The following is a 21,870-nucleotide window of genomic DNA, read 5'->3' as shown; positions in this document are numbered from 1 at the left end:
GACGACAAGGTTAATTATCAATCATGGATCCTAAAAAGGGTAAAGGAAATCAAACTACCTTTCAAGCCGATCAGTGATCAGCCAGCTAATGAAGGGCGATCCCAAGACCTAGAGAGCGAAGAGGTGAAGCAGTTGAAGGTGGAGATGAAAAAACTGAGAGAGAGGAATGCTAGGTTGGAAAAAGAATTACAAATCGCGCGCAATGATTTTGTTGATGCGAGGAATGCTAAAGAGGAAGGATCACAGGCCTATGAAGAAATTGTTAGAAGCCAGAAGGCCGAAAGAGATTATACATTCCGAGTGAAGCAAGACCTTGCAGCCGCAAACAAAGAGCTAGCTATGAGAGTGAAGGAGAAGAACGTGGCGTTGGAAGAGGGAAAACAATGGAAACACCTCTACGAAGAGGCCAAAAGAGATAAGCGGGAAGCCTTGAAAAGACTAAGGGAAGCGCAGATTCAGGTGGAAAAAACGGGGCATCAGATGAAAGAAATGGCCACGTCGTTTGAGGCGGATATGAACCAAGAGCGTTGGAAGCTAGCAGAAGCAGAAAAAGGGCATCGAGCCATGATAAAACAAATGGAGGATTATATCGAGGCGCAAGAGGAGCGATGGAGGTCGATGGAGTTTGAAGAGAGACATCAGGCCTTGATGAAGCGAATGGAAGATCACATCGCGGAGCAAGAAGTGGCTGTGAGACATTGGAAGGAAAGTTTCTCCCAATTGGCAGCTTTGGCAAATGAAGCAATTGAAAACATCCCCAAGATGGTGTTGGACGCCGAAGCAAGTACTCACTTTTATAGCCCGCCAGAAGAGATAAAACATTTTATTAATCATTGTAAATGGTTGGTGGGCGAGATGAAATCCTTTATCGCTCGATCTCGAGAATGATGTATTTTGAAATCCTTGTATTTTGTTTCTGTAGGCGATGTATTGAACTGAGTACTTTTAATGAAAGATATGGAATGTTTGTTTGGTACCAACTTGTGTTGATTTCCATCGGTAATGTTGTCGCGACCCAGTGATTTCCACCTATTACCAACATGCATCATGTTTTCTTTATTTCGTTCTCATCTAATTTAAAATTAATCAAAATAATAAAACAGTACAAGTGAGGAAAACAACGGCCAATTTTCCACGACATCCCTACAGGACTCGAGCCAATTCAAGAATCATGGAAAGCTGGGAGGAGTCTCAGGAATCCATCAAGGCCGATATCGGCCAGCTGAAAGACCAGATCGGCCAAATCCTTGCTGCTCTAGAATCGCTGAAGATTGCGGGAGAGTCATCGTCAGCGCGGATCGAGGGGAACGCCCCCCCTTATCCCCCAATGTTTAATGCCTTGAGCCCATCGATTCCGTTCCCGATGTATGGCTTGCCCCCGGGGTATACGCCCCCCATGGGAGATTAGTCGGAAGCGGAGCATACGTCTTTCTCTTTTCCCACAACCACTAATGTGCCGCCCATCGGTACTCAGGGTCCTGTCTCAGTTTCGGCACCCATGACAGGTGTAGCTATGAATGAGACGACCGCAGTTGAAGGAACGCGGGTGACCGTAGTCGCTAAGGAGGACTCTTCAGCCGGGGCTGCGCCACGCACCACAGTGATTGGGGGGATCGATAGTTTCATCGGAGCTAAGAATAAGCTGGAAATTCTGGAAGAAAGGCTGAGAGCCATAGAAGGAGTCGAAAGCTATGGATTCGGTGACGTCGCGAGATTAAGCTTGGTCCCCGGGATAAAAATACCACACAAATTTAAGGCGCCGGAGTTTGAGAAGTACAAGGGTAATACATGCCCTAAAAGCCATTTGACGATGTACTGTAGAAAGATGGCCGCGTACGCCTATGATGACAAATTGCTTATCCATTTCTTCCAAGATAGTTTGGCTGGGGTAGCATTGAACTGGTATACCCACTTAGAGCCGTCTCGCATACGTTGTTGGGTGGACCTAGCTGACGCCTTCGTGAAGCAGTATAAGTACAATATGCATGTCGCACCCGACAGGTTGCAACTGCAAAACATGGCAAAGAAAGATAATGAAACTTTTAAGGAATATGCTCAACGATGGAGAGAGCTAGCGGCGCAGGTTGAGCCGCCTCTGTACGACAAAGAAATGGTGGCAATGTTTGTGAACACGCTCCAACCACCGTTTTATGAACACATGGTCGGGAACGTGTCCTCCAATTTCGCCGATATCGTCATAATAGGCGAAAGAATAGAGATTGGGTTGAAGAATGGGAAGATTGCCGGTGGCCCGTCTGCGGTAGCAAACTCTAAAAAGCCCAGCTTCAATCCAGGAAAGAAGAAAGAAGGAGATGTGCATGCGACATCGGCAATGCCTGCATGGAGAGGTCAAGCTCCTATTCACAATTATAGACCACACCTGGGCCAACCTCCATATGCAGCCAATGCAGCTTTTGCTCATCCAATTAGACCTCAACAACAACAAGGATTTTATCAAGCGCAACCAACTACAAACAACGCCTGGAGGACTGGGACAGGCGCGAATCCAAATCCAAATGCGGGTCAAGGCACTTACCCGAGAAAAACCCAAGAAAGAAACTTTGTTCACTTCACCCCCATCCCTACGACTTACACTGAATTGTTACCCCACCTCGTCAAAAAGGGTCTGGTTGCTATATGTCCAATGATGCCTATGCAACCTCCGTACCCTAGGGGTTATGATGCCGATGCCAAGTGTAGTTATCATGGGGGAGGAGTGGGTCACTCAACTGAGAGATGTATGGCCTTCAAACATAAAGTACAGGCCCTAATCGATGCTGGGTGGCTGAAGTTTCAAGAAGATAAACCTAGCATTGATGATAATCCGTTATCCGGACATGGGAGTGCCTCCACAAATGCCATTGAGGTTAAGAAGCATGAACTGATAAGGGATGCAAGTAAAATCCGAAGTTCCAGAAGGTTTATTTTCAAGGAATTATTGAAGTTGGGATTTTTAAACGGTGATTATGATTTGGGAAGAGCATGTGAACTCCATCCATGCGCTGAGCACTCTATCGATGAATGTGTTGAATTCGAAGAGTTTCTGCAAGATCTGCTTGATAGGAATTTGATGCAAGTGTGCTACGAGGATAAGGATGAAGAGGTGTTTGCACAAACCGGTGTGGAGTCTGATGTAACCCTGCCAGAGCCGTTGGTAATTCGTTTCACTCGGACCACCCCTGCACCAGTTATTCAAGGAAGATCGTCCGTCGTCATCCATACACCAGTTCCTTTTCCTTACAAGAGCGAGAAAGCTGTTCCTTGGAGGTATGGAACACACGCGGTCGATGAAGGACAATGTGTTGAAAGTCAATTCCTCGGCCAAGATCCAGTTATTGAAAATATATCAGGCATCGGCAGAATGACAAGGAGTGGTCGAATCTTCACGCCACCAAACCTGATGAGAGAAGGAACTAGCAATAATGAAGCACCGGTGGCCGCGAAAGCTAAGGAGCTCTTAAAGGGGAAACGGGTGCAGGCAGAAGAGACCCCCGACAAGGAGAACGAGAAAGAAATATCCGACGAAGAGGCTTGTGAGTTTTTGAAATTCATACAACAAAGTGAATATAAAGTGGTGGAACAATTGAATCGTATGCCAGCCCGGATCTCTCTGTTAGAATTGCTCATGCACTCAACCTCCCATAGAAAACTGCTGATGAAGATACTGAGCGAGGCCCATGTAGAACAAGGTATTTCCCTGAACAAATTCGAGGGCATTGTTAGCAACATCACTGCTAATAATTACCTCACCTTCACCGATGAGGAAATGCCTGCTGAGGGGAGAGGGCATAACAAGGCTCTCCATGTCTCCGTGAAATGCTTGGACCACGTCGTAGCACGCGTGTTGGTGGACAACGGATCCTCCCTGAATGTCATGCCCAAAACGACATTAGAGAGGCTACCTTGTGACGGAATGCATATGAAGCCAAGTTCTATGATTGTGAGAGCGTTTGACGGTAGCAAGAGGGAAGTCATGGGCGAAATAGAGTTGCCGGTCCAGGTTGGCCCATGTGTCTTTCAAATAACCTTCCAGGTCATGGATATCCTCCCAGCCTATAGTTGTCTATTGGGTCGCCCATGGATCCATTCTGCGGGAGTTGTACCTTTCACACTGCACCAGAAACTGAAATATGTCATGGGAGATAAGCTGGTGATAGTCTCTGGAGAGGAGGATCTCCTGGTGAGTGGGCCATCCTCCGCCCGCTATATAGAAGCAGCCGAGGAAGCTCTCGAGATAGCTTTTCAATCATTGGAGATCGTGGGAAACACCTATGTGGAACCATTTCCAGTAAACCCATATCTGTCATGCGCCTCTATCATGGCGGCCAAGGTTATGCTGAAAGAAGGCTATAAGTACGGGAACGGTTTAGGCAAGTACGGCCAGGGTCGGACATTCCCATTGGAGGTGGTCGAGAACAAAAACAGGTATGGCCTAGGGTACAAGCCCAGCAAGGAGGATAAGAAGAGGCTGATTGAGGAAAAGAGGGAGCGCAGTCTGGCTCGGATGGAGAGACGAGAATCAAGGACGAGGAAGATTCACATTTGTGATATCAAGGAGAGTTTTCGCAGTGCTGGATGGGTGAACACTAGCCATATAGCGGTCGTGGAAGAGGAAGTTGGATCTGAAAGCTCAAACTTCGTGTGGGCTTGCTCCCCAGATGCGCGGCTCAGCAATTGGAAGATTGTGGACTTACCCGTGATGTTTAATTCGAATGAAATGTAATATATTAATTGATCCTATTGCTTTACCCGGAGCTTTAGGATTCATGACTTACGGGTTGACGCTTTTATTTTGCTTTCAGTGTGATATTTGAATCGTGTTTGTTCTTGTTTCTATCATCATTTAGCCCTCTCCATCGTTTTTTTGTTTATTTATTCTTTTTTCGAAAACTTAAATAATGCAGATATGACAATGAATGTTTTGAAAATAACAATGTCGATATCCCTAATCTGGAGCACCCTGTCGATGATACGGAAGATGATTACGAAGATGGTTCGGAACCCTCTCCGGAACTAATGAGATTAGTGGAGCAAGAGTCTAAGGAAATAAAACCCTATCAGGAAGATGTCGAAATACTCAACTTGGGTGAGGAGGACGAGATAAAAGAAGTAAAGATCGGCACCACCATGAGAGAAGAAGTGAGAGAAAGGTTGCGAGTCCTATTGAAGGAATTTAAGGACGTGTTTGCTTGGTCGTACAATGATATGCCCGGTTTGGATACCGATATCGTGCAGCATAAACTCCCTCTTAAGCCGGAATGCCTCCCGATCAAACAGAAACTAAGAAGAATGAAGCCGGAGATGTCTTTGAAAATCAAGGAAGATGTGCAGAAACAATTTGACGCAGGTTTCTTGGCTGTGGCGAAATACCCGCAATGGGTGGCGAATGTCGTACCAGTACCCAAGAAAGATGGTAAAGTTCGGATGTGTGTTGACTACCGTGATTTGAATCGTGCAAGTCCAAAAGACAATTTCCCACTACCGCACATCGATACTCTAGTCGATAATACAACCAAGTTTTCACTATTTTCATTCATGGATGGTTTCTCAGGATATAATCAGATCAAGATGGCGCCAGAAGACATGGAAAAGACAACCTTTATCACGTTGTGGGGAACCTTTTACTATAAGGTGATGTCCTTTGGGCTCAAGAATGCCGGGGCAACATATCAGAGGGCGATGGTTGCACTTTTTCATGACATGATGCACAAGGAAATCGAAGTTTATGTGGATGACATGATTGCAAAGTCCGAATCGGAAGAAGAACACATTCTCAACTTGAAGAAATTATTTGAGAGATTGAGAAAGTATAAACTCAGGTTAAACCCAGCCAAATGCACGTTTGGAGTGAAATCTGGGAAATTGTTGGGTTTTGTGGTTAGCCAAAAGGGGATAGAAGTGGATCCTGACAAGGCACGGGCGATAATAGAAATGCCTGCGCCTAGAACAGAAAAGGAGGTTCGAGGTTTTCTGGGTAGATTGAACTACATTGCTAGATTCATCGCCCAATTAACCGCTACGTGTGAACCAATGTTCAAGTTGTTACGAAAGAATCAGGCTGTAGTTTGGAATGAGGATTGTCAAGCCGCTTTTGAAAAAGTCAAACGATACCTGCAAGACCCTCCCGTATTACGTCCACCTGAACCAGGAAGACCGCTCATTTTGTATTTAACTGTGTTGGATAAGTCAATGGGTTGTGTGTTGGGTCAGCACGATGAAGCTGGGAAGAGAGAACACGCTATATACTACTTGAGCAAGAAATTCACAGACTGCGAACAAAGATATTCGTCGTTAGAACGAACTTGTTGTGCATTGGCGTGGGCTGCTCATCGCTTAAGGCAATACATGCTGAGTCACTCAACCTGGTTGATATCCAAGGTGGACCCTATCAAGTTCATTTTTGAAAAGCCTGCTCTTACTGGAAGGATAGCTCGGTGGCAAATGCTATTGTCAGAATATGACATCGTGTATGTTACTCAGAAATCCGTCAAGGGGAGTGCGTTAGCAGAATACCTGGCTCATCAACCCATCAGCGATTATCAGCCCATGCAGCCCGAATTTCCCGATGAAGATATCATGGCTCTATTCGAAGAAGGCAGAAAAAACCGAGACGAAGAAACGTGGACATTATTATTCGATGGAGCCTCGAACGTGATGGGGCATGGCATAGGGGCAGTTCTCATCTCTCCAGAGCATCAGTACATACCTATGACAGCAAGGTTATGTTTTAATTGCACAAATAACATTGCAGAATACGAGGCCTGCGCTATGGGTATTCGGGCGGCAATAGAGTCCAAAGTAAAAATTCTGGATGTGTATGGAGATTCAGCTTTAGTCATCCACCAGTTGAAGGGAGAGTGGGAAACTAGAGATGCGAAATTAATTCCTTACCAAGCTTACATCAGAGGATTAATGGAGTATTTCGATGCCATCACATTTAACCACATACCGCGAGAAGATAATCAATTAGCAGACGCATTGGCTACTTTGTCATCAATGTTTGAAGTTGACCAAGATGCAGATTTACCAATGATTGAAATGAAGAGCCATGCAGAGCCAGCATATTGTCACTTCATCGAGGAGGAGGTGGATGGTAAACCTTGGTATTTTGATATCAAGCACTATCTTAAGACCCGAGAATATCCTGAGAAGGCATCTGAAAACGATAAAAGATCGTTAAGGAGGTTGGCTGGCAGCTTTATTTTAAATGGGGATATCTTATACAAGAGAAATCATGACATGGTTCTCCTCAGATGTGTGGATGCAAAGGAAGCCGAATTGATATTGAAAGAAGTGCACGAAGGTACATTTGGTACACACATGAATGGGCACTCAATGGCCAGGAAGATCTTGAGAGCTGGTTACTTCTGGTTGACCATGGAAAATGATTGTTGTACACACGTGAGGAAGTGCGAGAAATGTCAAATGTATGCAGACAATATCAATGTGCCGCCCACGACCTTGAACGTGTTGTCTGCACCGTGGCCATTTTCGATGTGGGGGATAGATGTTATTGGAGCTATAGAGCCAAAAGCGTCAAATGGACACCGTTTCATACTAGTCGCGATCGATTACTTCACCAAGTGGGTTGAGGCTGCCTCTTATGCCAACGTGACTAGAAAGGTGGTGACCAAATTCATAAAAAAGGAGTTGATCTGCAGATACGGGTTACCTAACAAGATTATCACTGATAATGCCACCAACCTGAACAACCAGATGATGGCGGAGTTATGTGAGGAGTTCAAAATTCATCATCTTAATTCTTCTCCTTACCGTCCAAAGATGAATGGGGCAGTAGAGGCTGCTAATAAGAATATCAAGAAGATCGTACAAAAGATGGTGGTCACCTATAAAGATTGGCACGAAATGCTTCCTTTTGCTTTACATGGATATCGTACATCAGTACGAACGTCAACTGGGGCAACACCTTTCTCGCTTGTGTATGGGATGGAAGCGGTACTTCCATTTGAGGTGGAAATCCCATCTCTACGAGTTTTAATGGAAACCCAATTGGAGGAAGCTGAGTGGGTTCGAACTCAGTTTGACCAGCTCAATCTCATCGAAGAAAAGAGACTGACAGCGGTGTGCCACGGACAATTGTACCAAAGAAGAATGAAAAAGGCTTTCGACAAAAAGGTGCGCCCAAGGGAGTTCCACGAAGGCGAACTGGTGTTAAAGAAGATTTTGCCTATACAAAAGGATCACAGAGGCAAGTGGACCCCAAATTATGAAGGACCATTTGTAGTAAAAAGGGCATTCTCTGGAGGGGCACTAATCCTCACAAGGATGGATGGAGAGGAGTTACCTTTACCGGTTAATTCTGATGCGGTAAAAAAGTATTACGCATGATGATTCCGCGATAGGGGATGCCACTAAGGGATATTAGCACTGTTTTTGAATTATGTTGTATACTGTGTTACTTCATTCAATAAATACCATACAGTTTTATCCATTATTCAACTTTTACGCTTTTTCTTTCGACACGATTCGTGTCACACTGGGTTTTAAAGTAAGGTAAGGAAAAGAAAAGTGATAATAATTAAAGCATCACGGGTATATCCACCGAGCACAAACTCGTTCCTGAAGGATGTCGTGAAGAAAAAATAAATAATAAAAAAGAAGAAAACGGCGAGAAGAAAAAGCACATGTTGAATTCGTTGTCAATAAAGTCGTCAAGGGTGTAGTACTTTCAAAAGCCAAAAACAAACAAAGTTTTGAAAATACTTGTGCAGAGTCTTTTCTTGATTGGTTTTTTTAGGATAACTTGTGTTCTTTTCTTACGAAAGCATCTGCATTCATATTGCTTGAACCCCTAACCCTCTCGTTTCCAGAAGAAAAAACAAAGGGGTGTTGTCATGTCGGGGCGGTTCTCATCATAGTACATCTGTTTGATGATACATTGATCGGGGAGCGTAAAATAAGAGTGACTGTCAGATTGAAAACCTGTAAGGGCATTCTAAGCAAAACAAGACAAAAGCAAGAAAAGAAAAAACAGAAGGAAATGAAGTCGGTGTGTCAACCGCTACTGAATTTTGTTTCAGGGTTAAGGTCGTGGGAAATAAGGCGAGTAAGCTTCAGAATGACGTGTGGCCATTTTTCTTCACCCAAATGATAAAAGAAATTTATCCAATTGCACCCCCTTTGAGCCGTAAGTTATAACTGTATTTCTTCATCACCCTATACAAGAATCATTGGCATATCGATGTCAGTCCGAAAGGTACATCAAGAGCATCCAAAGTCAATGAGGAAATTTCTAAAAAAAAAAAAAAAAAGTAAGGATAAAAAATAAGGATAAAAAGGGCCACAATAGGGGAAACGACACAAATCACCAAGTGGGGAAAGAAAGTAAGGATAAAAAATAATGATAAAAGGATGTCCGGAGTTTCAAACTCCCAGAAGCTTGTCAACTTGACACCTTGTGGATGATTCTTGTTAAAATAATTGAACCTTTAAGCGTTTATTTGAGTCTTCACTATCCATTTCTTTCATAACCCTTTGCCTTTTAGCCACGGTACAAGCCAATAAAAGTCCACACTGACTAAAGAATATTTGTCCTGATCTTTCTCGCGAACTTAATTCTGGAAGGAAATGATGTGGTGAGTGACACAATCGCCCAAAAAAAAAAAAAAAAAAAAATCAAAGATGAAAAATGGAAAATATGCTGTAAAGTCTCCCAATCAATCATTTCGTCAGGAAAGATATCGTCGGATTGGGGCAATCCTCCGTACCCAAACCTTTCCACTTTTCCAAATCGCACCTACTATGTGCAACAAAAGTTGGGGAAATCTTTTGAGCCTCGCACACTTAAATATTAAACAACACCTCCCTAAATGAAGTGAACTCAGATGTTAATGTTGCTCACGGATAATCATTCAGCCATCTACTTGTCATGTCCATGTCCCACACTATCTCGGGTTCAAGCTAGTTTGGATTGCAAAAAGCAGTAAAGGGAATTTGAACTCAGGGTTACACTATTTTCCTCTTCATTAAAAGACTCATTGCCTCTGGACCTTATTTTCAATGAATGCGTTTTGAATGTGCATCAAGCTCGACGACGATGTTGATAACGGATTCCAGACATGGAATTTTCAAAAAAAAATGGCAAGAAAAAAAAAAAGAAAAAGCGAGAACAAATGAAAAGAACGAAATAAATGTCTCTGTGTTTGTGCATTCATGCATCCTCATGACATTACATCACGCATCTCAAAGGAAGCAGGGGATTGTTCGAAAACCCTTATGTTTGCTCGGTTTCCACTAACTCTTCAAAGGTGCTGAATCCAGGTTTTAACGGCCCTCTGCTTGGCAATGGTCGAATTTAAGTTTTCTTCTGTGATATTGGCCCTCTGCAAGGCAATGGTCAATTCCAGATTTTAGTTTTCCTAACGGCCCTCTGCTTGGCAATGGTCGAATTTAAGTTTTCTTCTGTGATATTGGCCCTCTGCAAGGCAATGGTCAATTCCAGATTTTAGTTTTCCTAACGGCCCTCTGCTTGGCAATGGTCGAATTTAAGTTTTCTTCTGTGATATTGGCCCTCTGCAAGGCAATGGTCAAATCCAGGTTGTTGTTCTGCGATATTGGCCCTCTGCAAGGCAATGGTCAATTCCAGATTTTAGTTTTCCTAACGGCCCTCTGCTTGGCAATGGTCAAATTTAAGTTTTCTTCTGTGATATTGGCCCTCTGCAAGGTAATGGTCAAATCCAGGTTGTTGTTCTGCGATATTGGCCCTCTGCAAGGCAATGGTCAAGTCCAGATTTTTAGTTTTCCTAACGGCCCTCTGCTTGGCAATGGTCGGATTTAAGTTTTCTTCTGTGATATTGGCCCTCTGCAAGGCAATGGTCAAATCCAGGTTTTCTTCTGCGATATTGGCCCTCTGCAAGGCAATGGTCAAGTCTAGATTTTAGTTTTCCAAACGGCCCTCTGCTTGGCAATGGTCAGATCCAAGTTTTTGTTTGGTGAATCGCCTCTCTTTGGGCATTGGCCAAGTTTTTTTTGCCGCGTTGTAATCTCCTTTCTGAATTCGGTCATTATATGCTTGATTTGGTTGTTATTCCCCCTTTTCTTCTCTTTGAAACCCAGACGAAATTAGTATTTCTATCTTTACTTATCTTTTACTCTAATAATATAAAAACTTTGTTTGTCATATTATCCAGTAAAATCTAGGTTTAATAGCCAATTTAGTCCCCACTTTGGTTGAAAAATCTCAATTTAGTCCCTCGTTATAAAAGTGTTTTACATTAGTCCTAACTTTTAAAATAGTGGGTCAGATTCGTCCCTTTCGTTAAATATAAGTTAACGAAATTAATCGATGATGATGTGACACAGCTTAAAGCTGATGTGTTAGATTGGTCCCTCGTTAGCTTTAAGTTGTGTCACATCATCATCCATTAATTTTGTTAACTTATATTTAACAGAAAGGACCAATCTGACCCACTATTTTAAAAGTTAGGACTAATTCAAAACACTTTTATAACGAGGGACTAAATTGAGATTTTTCAACCAAAGTGAGGACTAAATTGGCTATTAAACCTAAAATCTAAGTAAAGAGGGGCAGCTGTTAATACCCAATTTCGTCCGGGTAGTTAAAAAATATATATAGAGTTAAGAAGGGGTAATAAAACAAAGTAAACGGGCAAAGATAAATTTAATACGAAGTCTCAAAAATGATTTGTGTTCCGTTTTCCGTTTTCTTTATTTTTGTTCTTTTATTTTCTACTTTGTTTCGTTTTTATTTATTTCCTCTCCTGTTTATATTTTATTTTGCTTCATTTTATTTTTATTTTTACTTCATTTGGTTTTATTTTATTTTGTTTTTTTCTTTTTTCTTTTTTTTATGTTATTCCATTTTGCTTTATTTCATTTTATTTTATTTTATTTTTTATGTTTTTGAGGGTTTATTTTTATGTATTTTACTCTTTATTTTTTTATGTTTATTTTTTTTATTTTATTTTATTTTTGTTGTTTCCCTTTTAATTTCGTTTTTTTATTTTTTATTTTTATTTTTATTTTTATTTTTATTTTTATTTTTTTAAAAAAAAAGGATTTAAGAAAAGGTTACTTTTTTTCATAAAAATTTGCACTGCAATGCTGACATATATAAAATAAAATATATAAAAAAAAAAAGAAGGGAAAAAAGGAAGTCAACTAGGTTCCCTCCTTCTGAAGCCATCTGTTACAGTGATCAAGCACAGAGAATGCTCAAAATGTGCTTACACAGTGGCAGCGTAAAAAGGTATTTGCTTTTCTTGCTGAAAATCCTTAAGCAGCAGCAGCCATACATGGAAGGGGAAAGATTTTTGAAAGAGCACCTGCCAACTGCAAAGTGGAGACATGAAGAAAAGAAAAAGACAAAGAAAATCCTACGCCAGAGGATATCCGAGAGTTCCCAGGAAGCGTTACAACAGGAAGGAGGGGCTTTGGCTTTGAAAAGGGGGATCAATCACATTGCAGGGGATCACTGGTCATCACCACGAGAGAGTAAGAGATCTGAGACTAGAGAGAAAGAAGGAGGACCGACGGTTGCGTGAACCTAACTGCTCAGTTAACTTTACTTTCCGGCGCCTGCAAGATCAATTTTGAGTACCAAAAGAGAAGTTCGGTCGAGGAAAGCAAAGGGGATTAGAACCGAAGAGGAAGGACATCTTGAAGCTGCGAAGGTAAGTTTTCGTACATATAAGCTCTTTAATCATGATATGCCTTCCTTATGCGTGCTGAGTGCTGAGTGCCAAGAGACGAATGATCGATGTTTTGCGTTTGTTTATCTTCCCCTGTTAATCCAAACTGCACCCAAAATGCAGTTTCAGTGCCTGCAAACTTCAGTCTATTTTGCTAACAATAGAAAATAGGCATATACTCCCCAACGTCAAAGCTTCAATACCCTTTAAACATCCAGAAAACATGTAATAAAAAAAGAAAACAGAAGCAGCAGAGACGTCTTCATACAAATTCTCATAAGAAAATAGAAAAAGGAAGTAGTTTTTCTTTCTTGTAAACCATGCGCATGTCTGCCACAGCTGCCTTCCGTCTCAGGATCATATCATACTTCACCTATAGTAAACCCAGTAAACAGACCAAATCACAGATCCCATGCCAATACACTCAAAGCTTGTCCTTTAGAGTAAGCCATTTTATCCTCTGTTATCTCCAACACATTCCAACAAGGGTGGCAAATTGACACTTCGGACTATATCATTAGTTCAACATCCTCAAGTTTATTGACTTTAACACCAAGTGTGAAAAATTTCTGTCATCCTTACACAGTAACACAACCTATCTGTTTAACCAACTCCCTCCATCACGCACATCACTGGAAACTTACCATTCCCCAACCTGTATCTTCATTTCCCTAGTCTCTCTCCCTCGCAAGCCACAGAGAGAACCGTGTTTATCACAGGGATCACCCCTTCAGATGCACTTGGAAAATTCGAGAGACCCATTGCAGAGAACCAGAATCAGACACTGGTTACAGCACAACATACATACACAAAACAAAACCCAAACACAGAAATAGAAAATAGACAAAGAAGAGAAGGAGACGTCGAGGTGGTGACCGGAGGCAACCCTGGCGACAACCGGTGATGTTGACGGGAGCCTTGGCAGGCGCGGCGTCTGAGCTCGCCCAAGGGGCGATTCACGAAGGAGAGTATCATCTCTCTTGTGCGCGAAGAAGAGAGGGGGAGCGAAGGCGACGCCCTGAGTCGCGTCTAGCGGTGGCTGGTTTGGCGGAGACAGCCGTACGCGCGCGAAGAAACGGAGAAGTAAGGGACCTCCCGCGCGCGAGGACGGAGAGGAAGGAGTTGGCGGCGGCCCCGGTGGCGCCTGGTCGCCGGTGACGCCTTGGGCTGAGCGGGGATCCGTCACGGTGGCCGGCCGTTTGAACGGAGGCTGGGCAGAGTGCGTGATGAGTGCCTCTAGGATTTCTCGTCCATGGGAGAAGCTTGAATCTCTGATGCATGTCTGAAATGAGTTGGGACGTAAGAACCCCTAGGGTTTTCCAAACCTGAGAAGTGAAATGGGCCCTAGGCCTGCTCCAGTTTAAAAATATTCACATGTATATAATTAAAAAAAACATTTCTTTCCTTCGCGCACCCCCGTTTCTCACTCGCGCACCCTCTACCCATTCCCTTGGTCTGGGCTCAGGCCCATTCTGTTACTAAAAGAGTAGAAAAAAAACTTCTTTCTCCCGCAGCCCCTGTTTCTCACTTCCACACCCCCTTTCAGCTTGGGTTTTGGCCCAATTCATTTCCATAAGAAAAAAATATAGTTTAGACACCCCAATTTCCTATTTAGGCACCCTTACTATTTGTTTTATTATTTATTTATTTATTTGCTTTTCTTTATTTATTTTATTTTGTTCCCTTATTTATCTTATTCTATTTGTTTTTTTTATTTTATTTTATTTTATTATTTTTTATTGTTGTAATTATTTTTATTGTTTTTATTTTATTTTATTTATTTATTCTAAATATCTAAAATGCATATTTAATAATGCATAAAAAATAAAATATTTATATATATATATATATATATATTTATATACAAAATTTACAAAAATATTTTAAAGGTTTAGGCACATGTGTGATCGCACGCATCGTCCTTGTGCTAAAACCTTTTCTCCTTCTCTTCTAAAAAATACAAATACAAAAATATTTTAAAGGTTTAGGCACATGTGTGATCGCACGCATCGTCCTTGTGTTAAAACCTTTTCTCCTTCTCTTCTAAAAAATACAAATACAAAAATATTTTAAAGGTTTAGGCACATGTGTGATCGCACGCATCGTCCTTGTGTTAAAACCTTTTCTTCTTCTCTTCTAAAAAAATAATACAAATACAAAAATATTTTAAAAGGTTTAGGCACATGTGTGATCGCACGCATCGTCCTTGTGCTAAAACCTTTTCTTCTCCTTTTCTCAAATAAAATTATAAAAATGTGTTTTAAAGGTTAAGCGCATGTGTGATCGCTCGCATCGTCCTTGTGCTAAAAACCTTTTCACCTTCCTTTTTACAAAAAAGATGCCAAAGAATATAAAATCTTCAAAAACTAAAAACATCAACGCTTTCAAACAATCAAACAGTATTCGCCCAGAACTACGTTATCCTTGATTCTCCATCAAAAGTGGAGATACGTAGGAGCAAGGCTAGTCCTTGTCAGGTTCACTTCCCAAAAATCCAAAATCATTTTCAAAACAAATTTTCAAACAATTTCTAAACAAATTTCTCAAACAGATTCAAAAGAACTACGTAACCCTGATTTCTCATTCTGAATGAGAATACGTGGGAGCAAGGTCAATCCTTGTCGGGCCCAAAAAACTAAAAAATATATTTTGTTTCTTTAGAGTTTTTATTTTAGGGGATAGTTAAACATTTTGAAAACCACATCATATTCGCATATTTAGTTAAAGGTACTGCCTTAGGACAGGCGTTGTAGGGTGCTAATACCTTCCCTACACGTAACCGACTCCCGAAACCAGAATCTGGTTCTTGTAGACCATGCCTTATCCTTTTTATGGTTTTTCCGTAGTTTTCCAAAATAAACTATGGTGGCGACTCCAAATCTCTTTTCAAAAACCCGTTCCTTTTTTTTGGATGGTCGTCCCGTCGCGATTCCGGTTGCGACAGACCCTTTTTTAGAGTATTGACAATTGAAAGTGATTTTTTCAATAGTACATTGAATTGGTACACATTTGTCTTTAGATGATTATTCTAAGAATAAGTCTCAAGGTTTCTATACATGTGTATTGGTTGACATGGATTTAATATCTGATTTACTTAATAAAATTTTGGTGAAAATGTCAAGATTTACGTTATTTTTTACGTGAATAATGAAAAATTGTCTCTATTTTATTCAAATTAAAAATGAGTAGTCATTATCTATCTAATTGTAGACAATTACAACAAGATGATAATGGTATTTATGGTGAGAAACAAATAGTGGTGGAATCTTTGGTGGGGCCTAAAGGGCAACATACTATTGAGTCACATTGGAGTTATGATGATTAATCATGATAATATTTGTGATGTGAATAAATCTTCTCTTAGTAAGAATCTAGATGTTAGTCTTTGGAGGATGTTAATGAAGTCTGATTTTTTTACCTGATATGCCTTCTTTGGAGTATGTCACTCACATTACTTTATCGAGTTTATGTTATGTGTCAGTTACCATTCTAAATTTTCCAACAAGTGCCCTGGTTCGATTGTAGTATAACAAGGTCGTATCTACATGAATTTGGTTTGATAAAGCAATAGCTTATGATCTATTCAAGTTTGTCAATAAAACAATGATAAAAGTTTGACAGATTTAAACAACTTTATTAAATAATGAAAATAAGTTATGCTAATTAAGATATTGGGATTGAACTTGGTTACTCTTCCTCCATTGCACTGCTTTAACTTACTATAAATTATATTTTTTATTTAAGTGTTCTAAAAGTTATCTATAAGGTAATTCTAAATTTATCCTTGGCATTTAGAACATAAGGTTATTAGATCTAACGTGATTCCTCACCCTTTTTTATAACTTATCTACTCTTCATTATGTAATTAAAGGCAAAATGGATTGCTTTACTAAAATTCACATCAAGTTCATACAAGATAAGTGTCTAAATGATATGTAATTATAAGTAAACTTGACACTAATCAGTTTACTATGATACATTCACCACATAGTAGTTTTGAAACATTCTTAATTTTTTGATGTGTAAGGAAATTCATTTTATAGAGGAATTGAAATTAGCTACTAAATGAATGTTTGATGAGAGAAAAGATTCTAATATTGAAGATCATGATGAGTCTTTTTAAACTATAAAAAAAATCAGATACTGGTAAGCCAAATAAAGTTAATACTAAATCCTCCAAGGACTTCGAAAACATAAGTTTTTTAAAAGCTTTTTCATATTTTTAATTAGTGTATCAAAAATAGATTTTTTTTGCCTTTAGTAATATAATTTTATTATGAATTTGATATGGTTCTTGTTTTTTCTTTAATTAAATTTTCATGTAATGATAATAATGTCTAACATAAACATGTTTTATAATTGCGTAATTAATTGGTTTATATTAAAAAGTGAAAATATATTATACCTTAAATTTAAATTTTTTTATCATAATTTTTGTTATGTATGCATATAAAATTGAAATAATGTAATTGACCTATTTAGTTTAAATTTAAGTTATATTTTTGTATTTTCATATTGTGGAGTATTTTGACTTTTAGTAGTTATGTACACAGAGTCATTAGTCTTCAATCTTCCCAAATAATTATTATTAAGAAACTTTTATATTTTTCAATAAAAATTAAATAAATTTTTAGTTACTTTGTCACAAAATTAAAATTCGTTTTTGTCTCAAATTTTAGTATATTTTAATTCTGAAACTTAAAAAGTGAATGAATATAATCCTTCTAATTCAATCACATTATTTTTTATTGGCTTATTAAACCGAAAAGCGAGAACTTATTAAATAGTGTCAAACAGTTTGACAAACACTTTAATAAATTCAAATATTAGTTTGAAACATATTTAACACAAAAGTAAAATTAAAATAGTTGAATTAGAATGACTATATTAATTATTTAAAAAAGTTTCAATACCAAAATGTATCAAAATTTAAATAAAAGACAAAATTCTAATTTTACATCAAAAGTTCATCATTAAAAATATACTTAACCCTTTAAATATTATTTACAATAAAACTAAAAAATAAATTACACTCATTGTTTTATCTGAATTTATCAAACTCCAACACACTCTTTATTGATTTCAACAAATGAAACTAAAAAGAAATTTACAAGACAAAGATATGAAGAGGACATTGTTATATCATCATCTGCTGCTGATAGAACAAACTTGATCCATGACAGGTTCCTCAGTATATATATATATATATATATATATATATATATATATATATATATATATATATATATATATATATATATATATATATTCTCCCTATTCATCTTTCACAGCAAACATGACCAAAACAAAGAGTAATGGATAGCTTATTGTTGTGAGCACCCAATTCACTACCAACTGGGACATCAAACACACATTGTGTTCATCTACTTGCCATGCAACAGCAATCCCTGCACTCTGTATTCCTTTAAATAAACCACTGTACCTGTATAAATATTTACATAACTCATTTACTACCTCTTTTCATTGACCAAGTGCTAGAAACTAAGGCACATAAAAGAATTAAGCACTATTAGATGATGAACTTTTATTCAACTCACAAGTTATTAACATCACTTTCAATTCAAAATCTCAAAATTTTAAGTTAAAAATAATGTCGATTCTTATGTTAATTAAACTCAAATTATATATATGATTTTTTTTAATGAGTATTCTCTCTAAAAAACCCATCAGTTGATAACCTGATGCAGAACCTCTGCTTAATAATTTGACTAAAATAGTGTATATTAATGATGATAGTCAATCCATGAACTAGCTCCTAGAGTTTATTTAAGTGTCAAACAAAGTTCTAGAAAGCATATATTTGGTAACTCTATAATTGCATTTGTTATGAAACACTATTATCGGATATGTGAATGTTCAGTTATCAGAAGCTGTGTTTAGATATTTAGCATGATAGGAGTAAAATATGTATAGGGATTACACTAATATACTCTTGTATTAAACGATGTTAATAACTTTATTAACACAATTCTCAATAATATTTCATGGGAATTACGTTATTAATCTACCCGCAGACACTACTATAATTAGTCTTAACTAATTTACCTGCTGAGGATCTCAGAATCATCAGCCAGGGCTCCAATAACCCAATAGACCAAGCTCTGGAACATGGCATCTAGCAATCCAAAACTAAAGTACAAGACAAAAGGTCCAGCAAATCCTGGGTGCTTAAAATCCAACTTTTCTGGCAAAACATTGGAGTTGTACCTAAGCTGATTAGCAAGTGCACCACCCCAAATTGCAGTCCCAAGAACACCAACCACCACAACTCCCAGCAACCCTCTCACCCTTCTCCTCTCAAAGCTGAAATCTAGCAGAAAACCAATCCCAACAGAACCCAGCATCTGAGCCCCCCAATAGAACACACTGTTGAACCCTCTAGTCCTCAAATTAAACAGTGCTCCATTCACATCATTGAACTGGTAAGGGTAAAAGAAGTTGCTGGACCAAGCTGCGGGAACCATAAGAAGAACCTTCCAATTGGAAAACAACTTGCGAATTTCCACACACTCGGTGGACACATTGGAGTACACCATGCTGCTGCACCTACTCCCATCATCACGAACCACCTTGCATGCAGGCAAGATGGCCAACGACAAGAGGGTCCCCACTGACATAAAGCACATGAAACCTATGTAGGTTCCATCATTCACAGAAGCAGCCTCACTACGATGGTAGTTCAAGATGAAAGGAATCATGCCACCAATTACTCCACCCATGTTGAAGATGCTCCAGAAAATAGATATGTAAGTGCCTTCCATCGGTAACAGTTGTGATAATCAGTATCTTCAGAATATTAGTAAAAAAATCAATATAAAACATTTTGCTTTTTATTTCGTAACTAGTAACATAAACATGTTTTCTGACATTTTCCTAAGATAGACACACGACAGATTCTCCTATTTATAGATCTGATGCAATGAAACTAGCATCTTAAGGAGTGTTTGAATCATCCTTTGAAGCACTTCAAGCATACATTCTCACTTTTTAAGGCAGTAAACACAAAAGCAGCTGTCTGTAGGCTGTCATACCATATCAAGAAATAAATTTGAAGTCTAATCCAATCCTACAAGATCAATTATTTACAAAGTTTCAAACACATATAATTGAGTCAAACCATAAAGCGAAGATTTCTTTCTACCTTTTCTATTGGTTGGAGGGTAAGATGTCATGATTGCACCTTGTGCTGCCCACAAGAGGCCTGCTCCTACACCAAGGAGAGCACCGGAAAGAATGGCAAAGGCTTGGTGGTGGTGATGGTTGTAGTAGAGTAAGGAGGATGTGTAGAGGACGTAGGTGGAACATCCTGCGAGAAGGGTAAGGTGAGGTCCTAGGATGTTGTAGATGGCGCCGCCAAGGATGCCAAACAAGGAAAAAGTGGTGTAGAGGGCAGTGAGGGAGTTGTTGGAGGCAGTGTGGTTCAGTTGGCCTCCACCACCCATTCCTGAGAGAGCGTTGAACATGCCCGGGCAGCAAAAGCAGACAACACCAACGAGGATCACTTGAACTAGTGGCGAGTTGTACCTTAAAAAGGGTAATCGTGAACTTTTACAGGTTTCAGATTGTTGGACTTGGTTGCTTGATTCTTCATCTCCATTGGAAACCATTAAGAAATGAGTTGAATTTGGTGCCTCAGTGTGTAGTGTTATGTGTAAGTGTGTGAGAAAGATAATGGAGTTTTAGACACATGCTGATATATATACAAAGGAAATAGAGTATAAGGTGTAACTAAACAATGTAACTCAAATTATGTAAGTTGTTCTACTCCTACTAATTTCAATGTTTGATTAAAGACTTCTATTACAACTTAGTAGACTTTCTTTGTCGATCTATTACCATTATGTAAGTTATTACAACATAGAATGTGGTCTTTTTATATTTATGATGGTTCAAAAACTGATATAAATACTTTTTTAACGGATATAAAAAAGTCTTATTCGAATTAGTGTTTGCAATTCTAGTTTAGAAGGAAACAATAATACTAAGAATAGAATTAACAGAAGATAGAAAAACATAAAGTAATGTCATCAGAAACTTGATAAATTAAATCAACATCAGTACCTTATTCCCTTCTCTAAAAGCATTCCATTGCATGCATTATCTTCCTTACAAAGTCTGCAAAAGGAATAAAAAACTCGATATCTGTCACGGAATCTAATTCTATAACAGTAAGATTGTAACCTCAATTAATAGCAACCCAAATGTTGAAGAATATAACCAATAATTGGAAAATTTGATTGACCATGCCCCTAACCTACAGAAGAATGTGTACCGCATATTCCCACTTTCCTCTGCATTTCTTAACTTCACATATTTATCCAATGAAATGTGAACAGATTATCATCTATTTGTGAAAATTTTCTTCTTACTGTTTAAATATAAGATAAGAAATATAACTGATTGCAAGAAGAGTATTGGTATACTTTATAATATACCTTTTCGAAGTCTTATTTCACTCTGTAAAACAGTCTTATGCCATCTAAATATAAATATAGTAATATTATTTGAATGTCATGTTGGTAACATAATAGCTAAACTTAAATATGAAGATTAATTTAATGAATTTTTCAGTCTGTAATTAAGAATGCCTAACACATACACACTTACAAATTCTAGGCGAATCTTATATTGGGTAAAAGTGATTAAAGTGAACAGTAAATAAATAAAAAAATCATAAATATATTATCTTAAAAGTTTTGAGTGAAAATAAGTTTTATTTTTTTACATTAATTTTGTCCCTAACATATTGATGTCAAATATTCTTTTTTATTATACATATATTAAAATAAATTATTTAATATAATAATTTTTTATCTCAAAAAACTAGAACATCTATTTTTTCTTTAAGGTACATTTTAATTAACATGTCTCTAGAATTAGTTTTTGACCTTAAAATCTTATTTTTGAATTTATTTTCTGCCATTTACTTTTTCTTTGTTCCAATTGAAGAAATTAAAAAAATTCTCTTGTCATTTTGTCTTTATTTTAAAAAATATATAATTAAAAACTGACATACCAGTTTTCTAATTATAATATTATATTTTTAAATTAGGATAAAGTATCCTTTGTTTTTTTCTTTTTAATTTTTCCAAAAAGTTCAAGTTTCGTCTTCCATTTTTTTCAAAAGTATTATACTTTTGTCCACAGACATGTTTTACAACTATTTATCATTGTCATC

At 38.4% G+C, this 21,870-nt stretch overlaps 2 protein-coding genes across 3 annotated transcripts; one reads left to right on the top strand and one right to left on the bottom strand.

Annotated features, from left to right (window-relative positions):
- The first annotated feature begins 1,498 nt into the window (after positions 1-1,498).
- On the top strand, positions 1,499-4,723 carry LOC148204360 (uncharacterized). Its single transcript, XM_088105589.1, has one exon. It carries the CDS (start codon positions 1,499-1,501, stop codon positions 4,721-4,723), a length of 3,225 nt encoding a protein of 1,074 aa, XP_087961715.1.
- A 13,198-nt stretch (positions 4,724-17,921) lies between these two features.
- Positions 17,922-20,393, bottom strand: LOC124829308 (UNC93-like protein 1). Of its 2 annotated transcripts, none has more exons than XM_088105607.1 (3): positions 19,834-20,393; positions 18,900-19,446; positions 17,922-18,114 (listed from the first exon to the last, which is right to left on the bottom strand). In XM_088105607.1, exons 1-3 carry the CDS (start codon positions 20,297-20,299, stop codon positions 17,946-17,948), a joined length of 1,182 nt encoding a protein of 393 aa, XP_087961733.1. In that variant the 5' UTR covers positions 20,300-20,393; the 3' UTR covers positions 17,922-17,945. The 2 variants fall into 2 exon arrangements, with proteins under 2 accessions (XP_087961733.1, XP_087961732.1); XM_088105606.1 differs by having other exon boundaries at positions 18,738-19,446; positions 19,834-20,382.
- Positions 20,394-21,870: the final 1,477 nt, after the last annotated feature.

The sequence above is a fragment of the Vigna umbellata genome, chromosome 1 (assembly GCF_029865625.1).
Source record: "Vigna umbellata cultivar VRB3 chromosome 1, Vumbellata_1.0, whole genome shotgun sequence".
In the NCBI taxonomy this organism is placed as follows: domain Eukaryota; kingdom Viridiplantae; phylum Streptophyta; class Magnoliopsida; order Fabales; family Fabaceae; genus Vigna; species Vigna umbellata.
Note: the sequence above shows the minus strand (reverse complement) of the source record. Positions and strands in the feature narration are given on the sequence as shown.

Excerpts from the sequence above, each read along its gene's own strand:
- LOC148204360 (XM_088105589.1), top strand. The coding sequence starts at position 1,499 with ATGACAGGTGTAGCTATGAATGAGACGACCGCAGTTGAAGGAACGCGG.
- LOC124829308 (XM_088105606.1), bottom strand. The coding sequence starts at position 20,299 with ATGGTTTCCAATGGAGATGAAGAATCAAGCAACCAAGTCCAACAATCT. Across the intron at positions 19,447-19,833 it reads CCCTCCAACCAATAGAAAAG|GCACTTACATATCTATTTTC; the intron begins GTAGAAAGAAAT and ends TACCGATGGAAG. Across the intron at positions 18,115-18,737 it reads GATTCTGAGATCCTCAGCAG|GTACAGTGGTTTATTTAAAG; the intron begins GTAAATTAGTTA and ends ATATTTATACAG.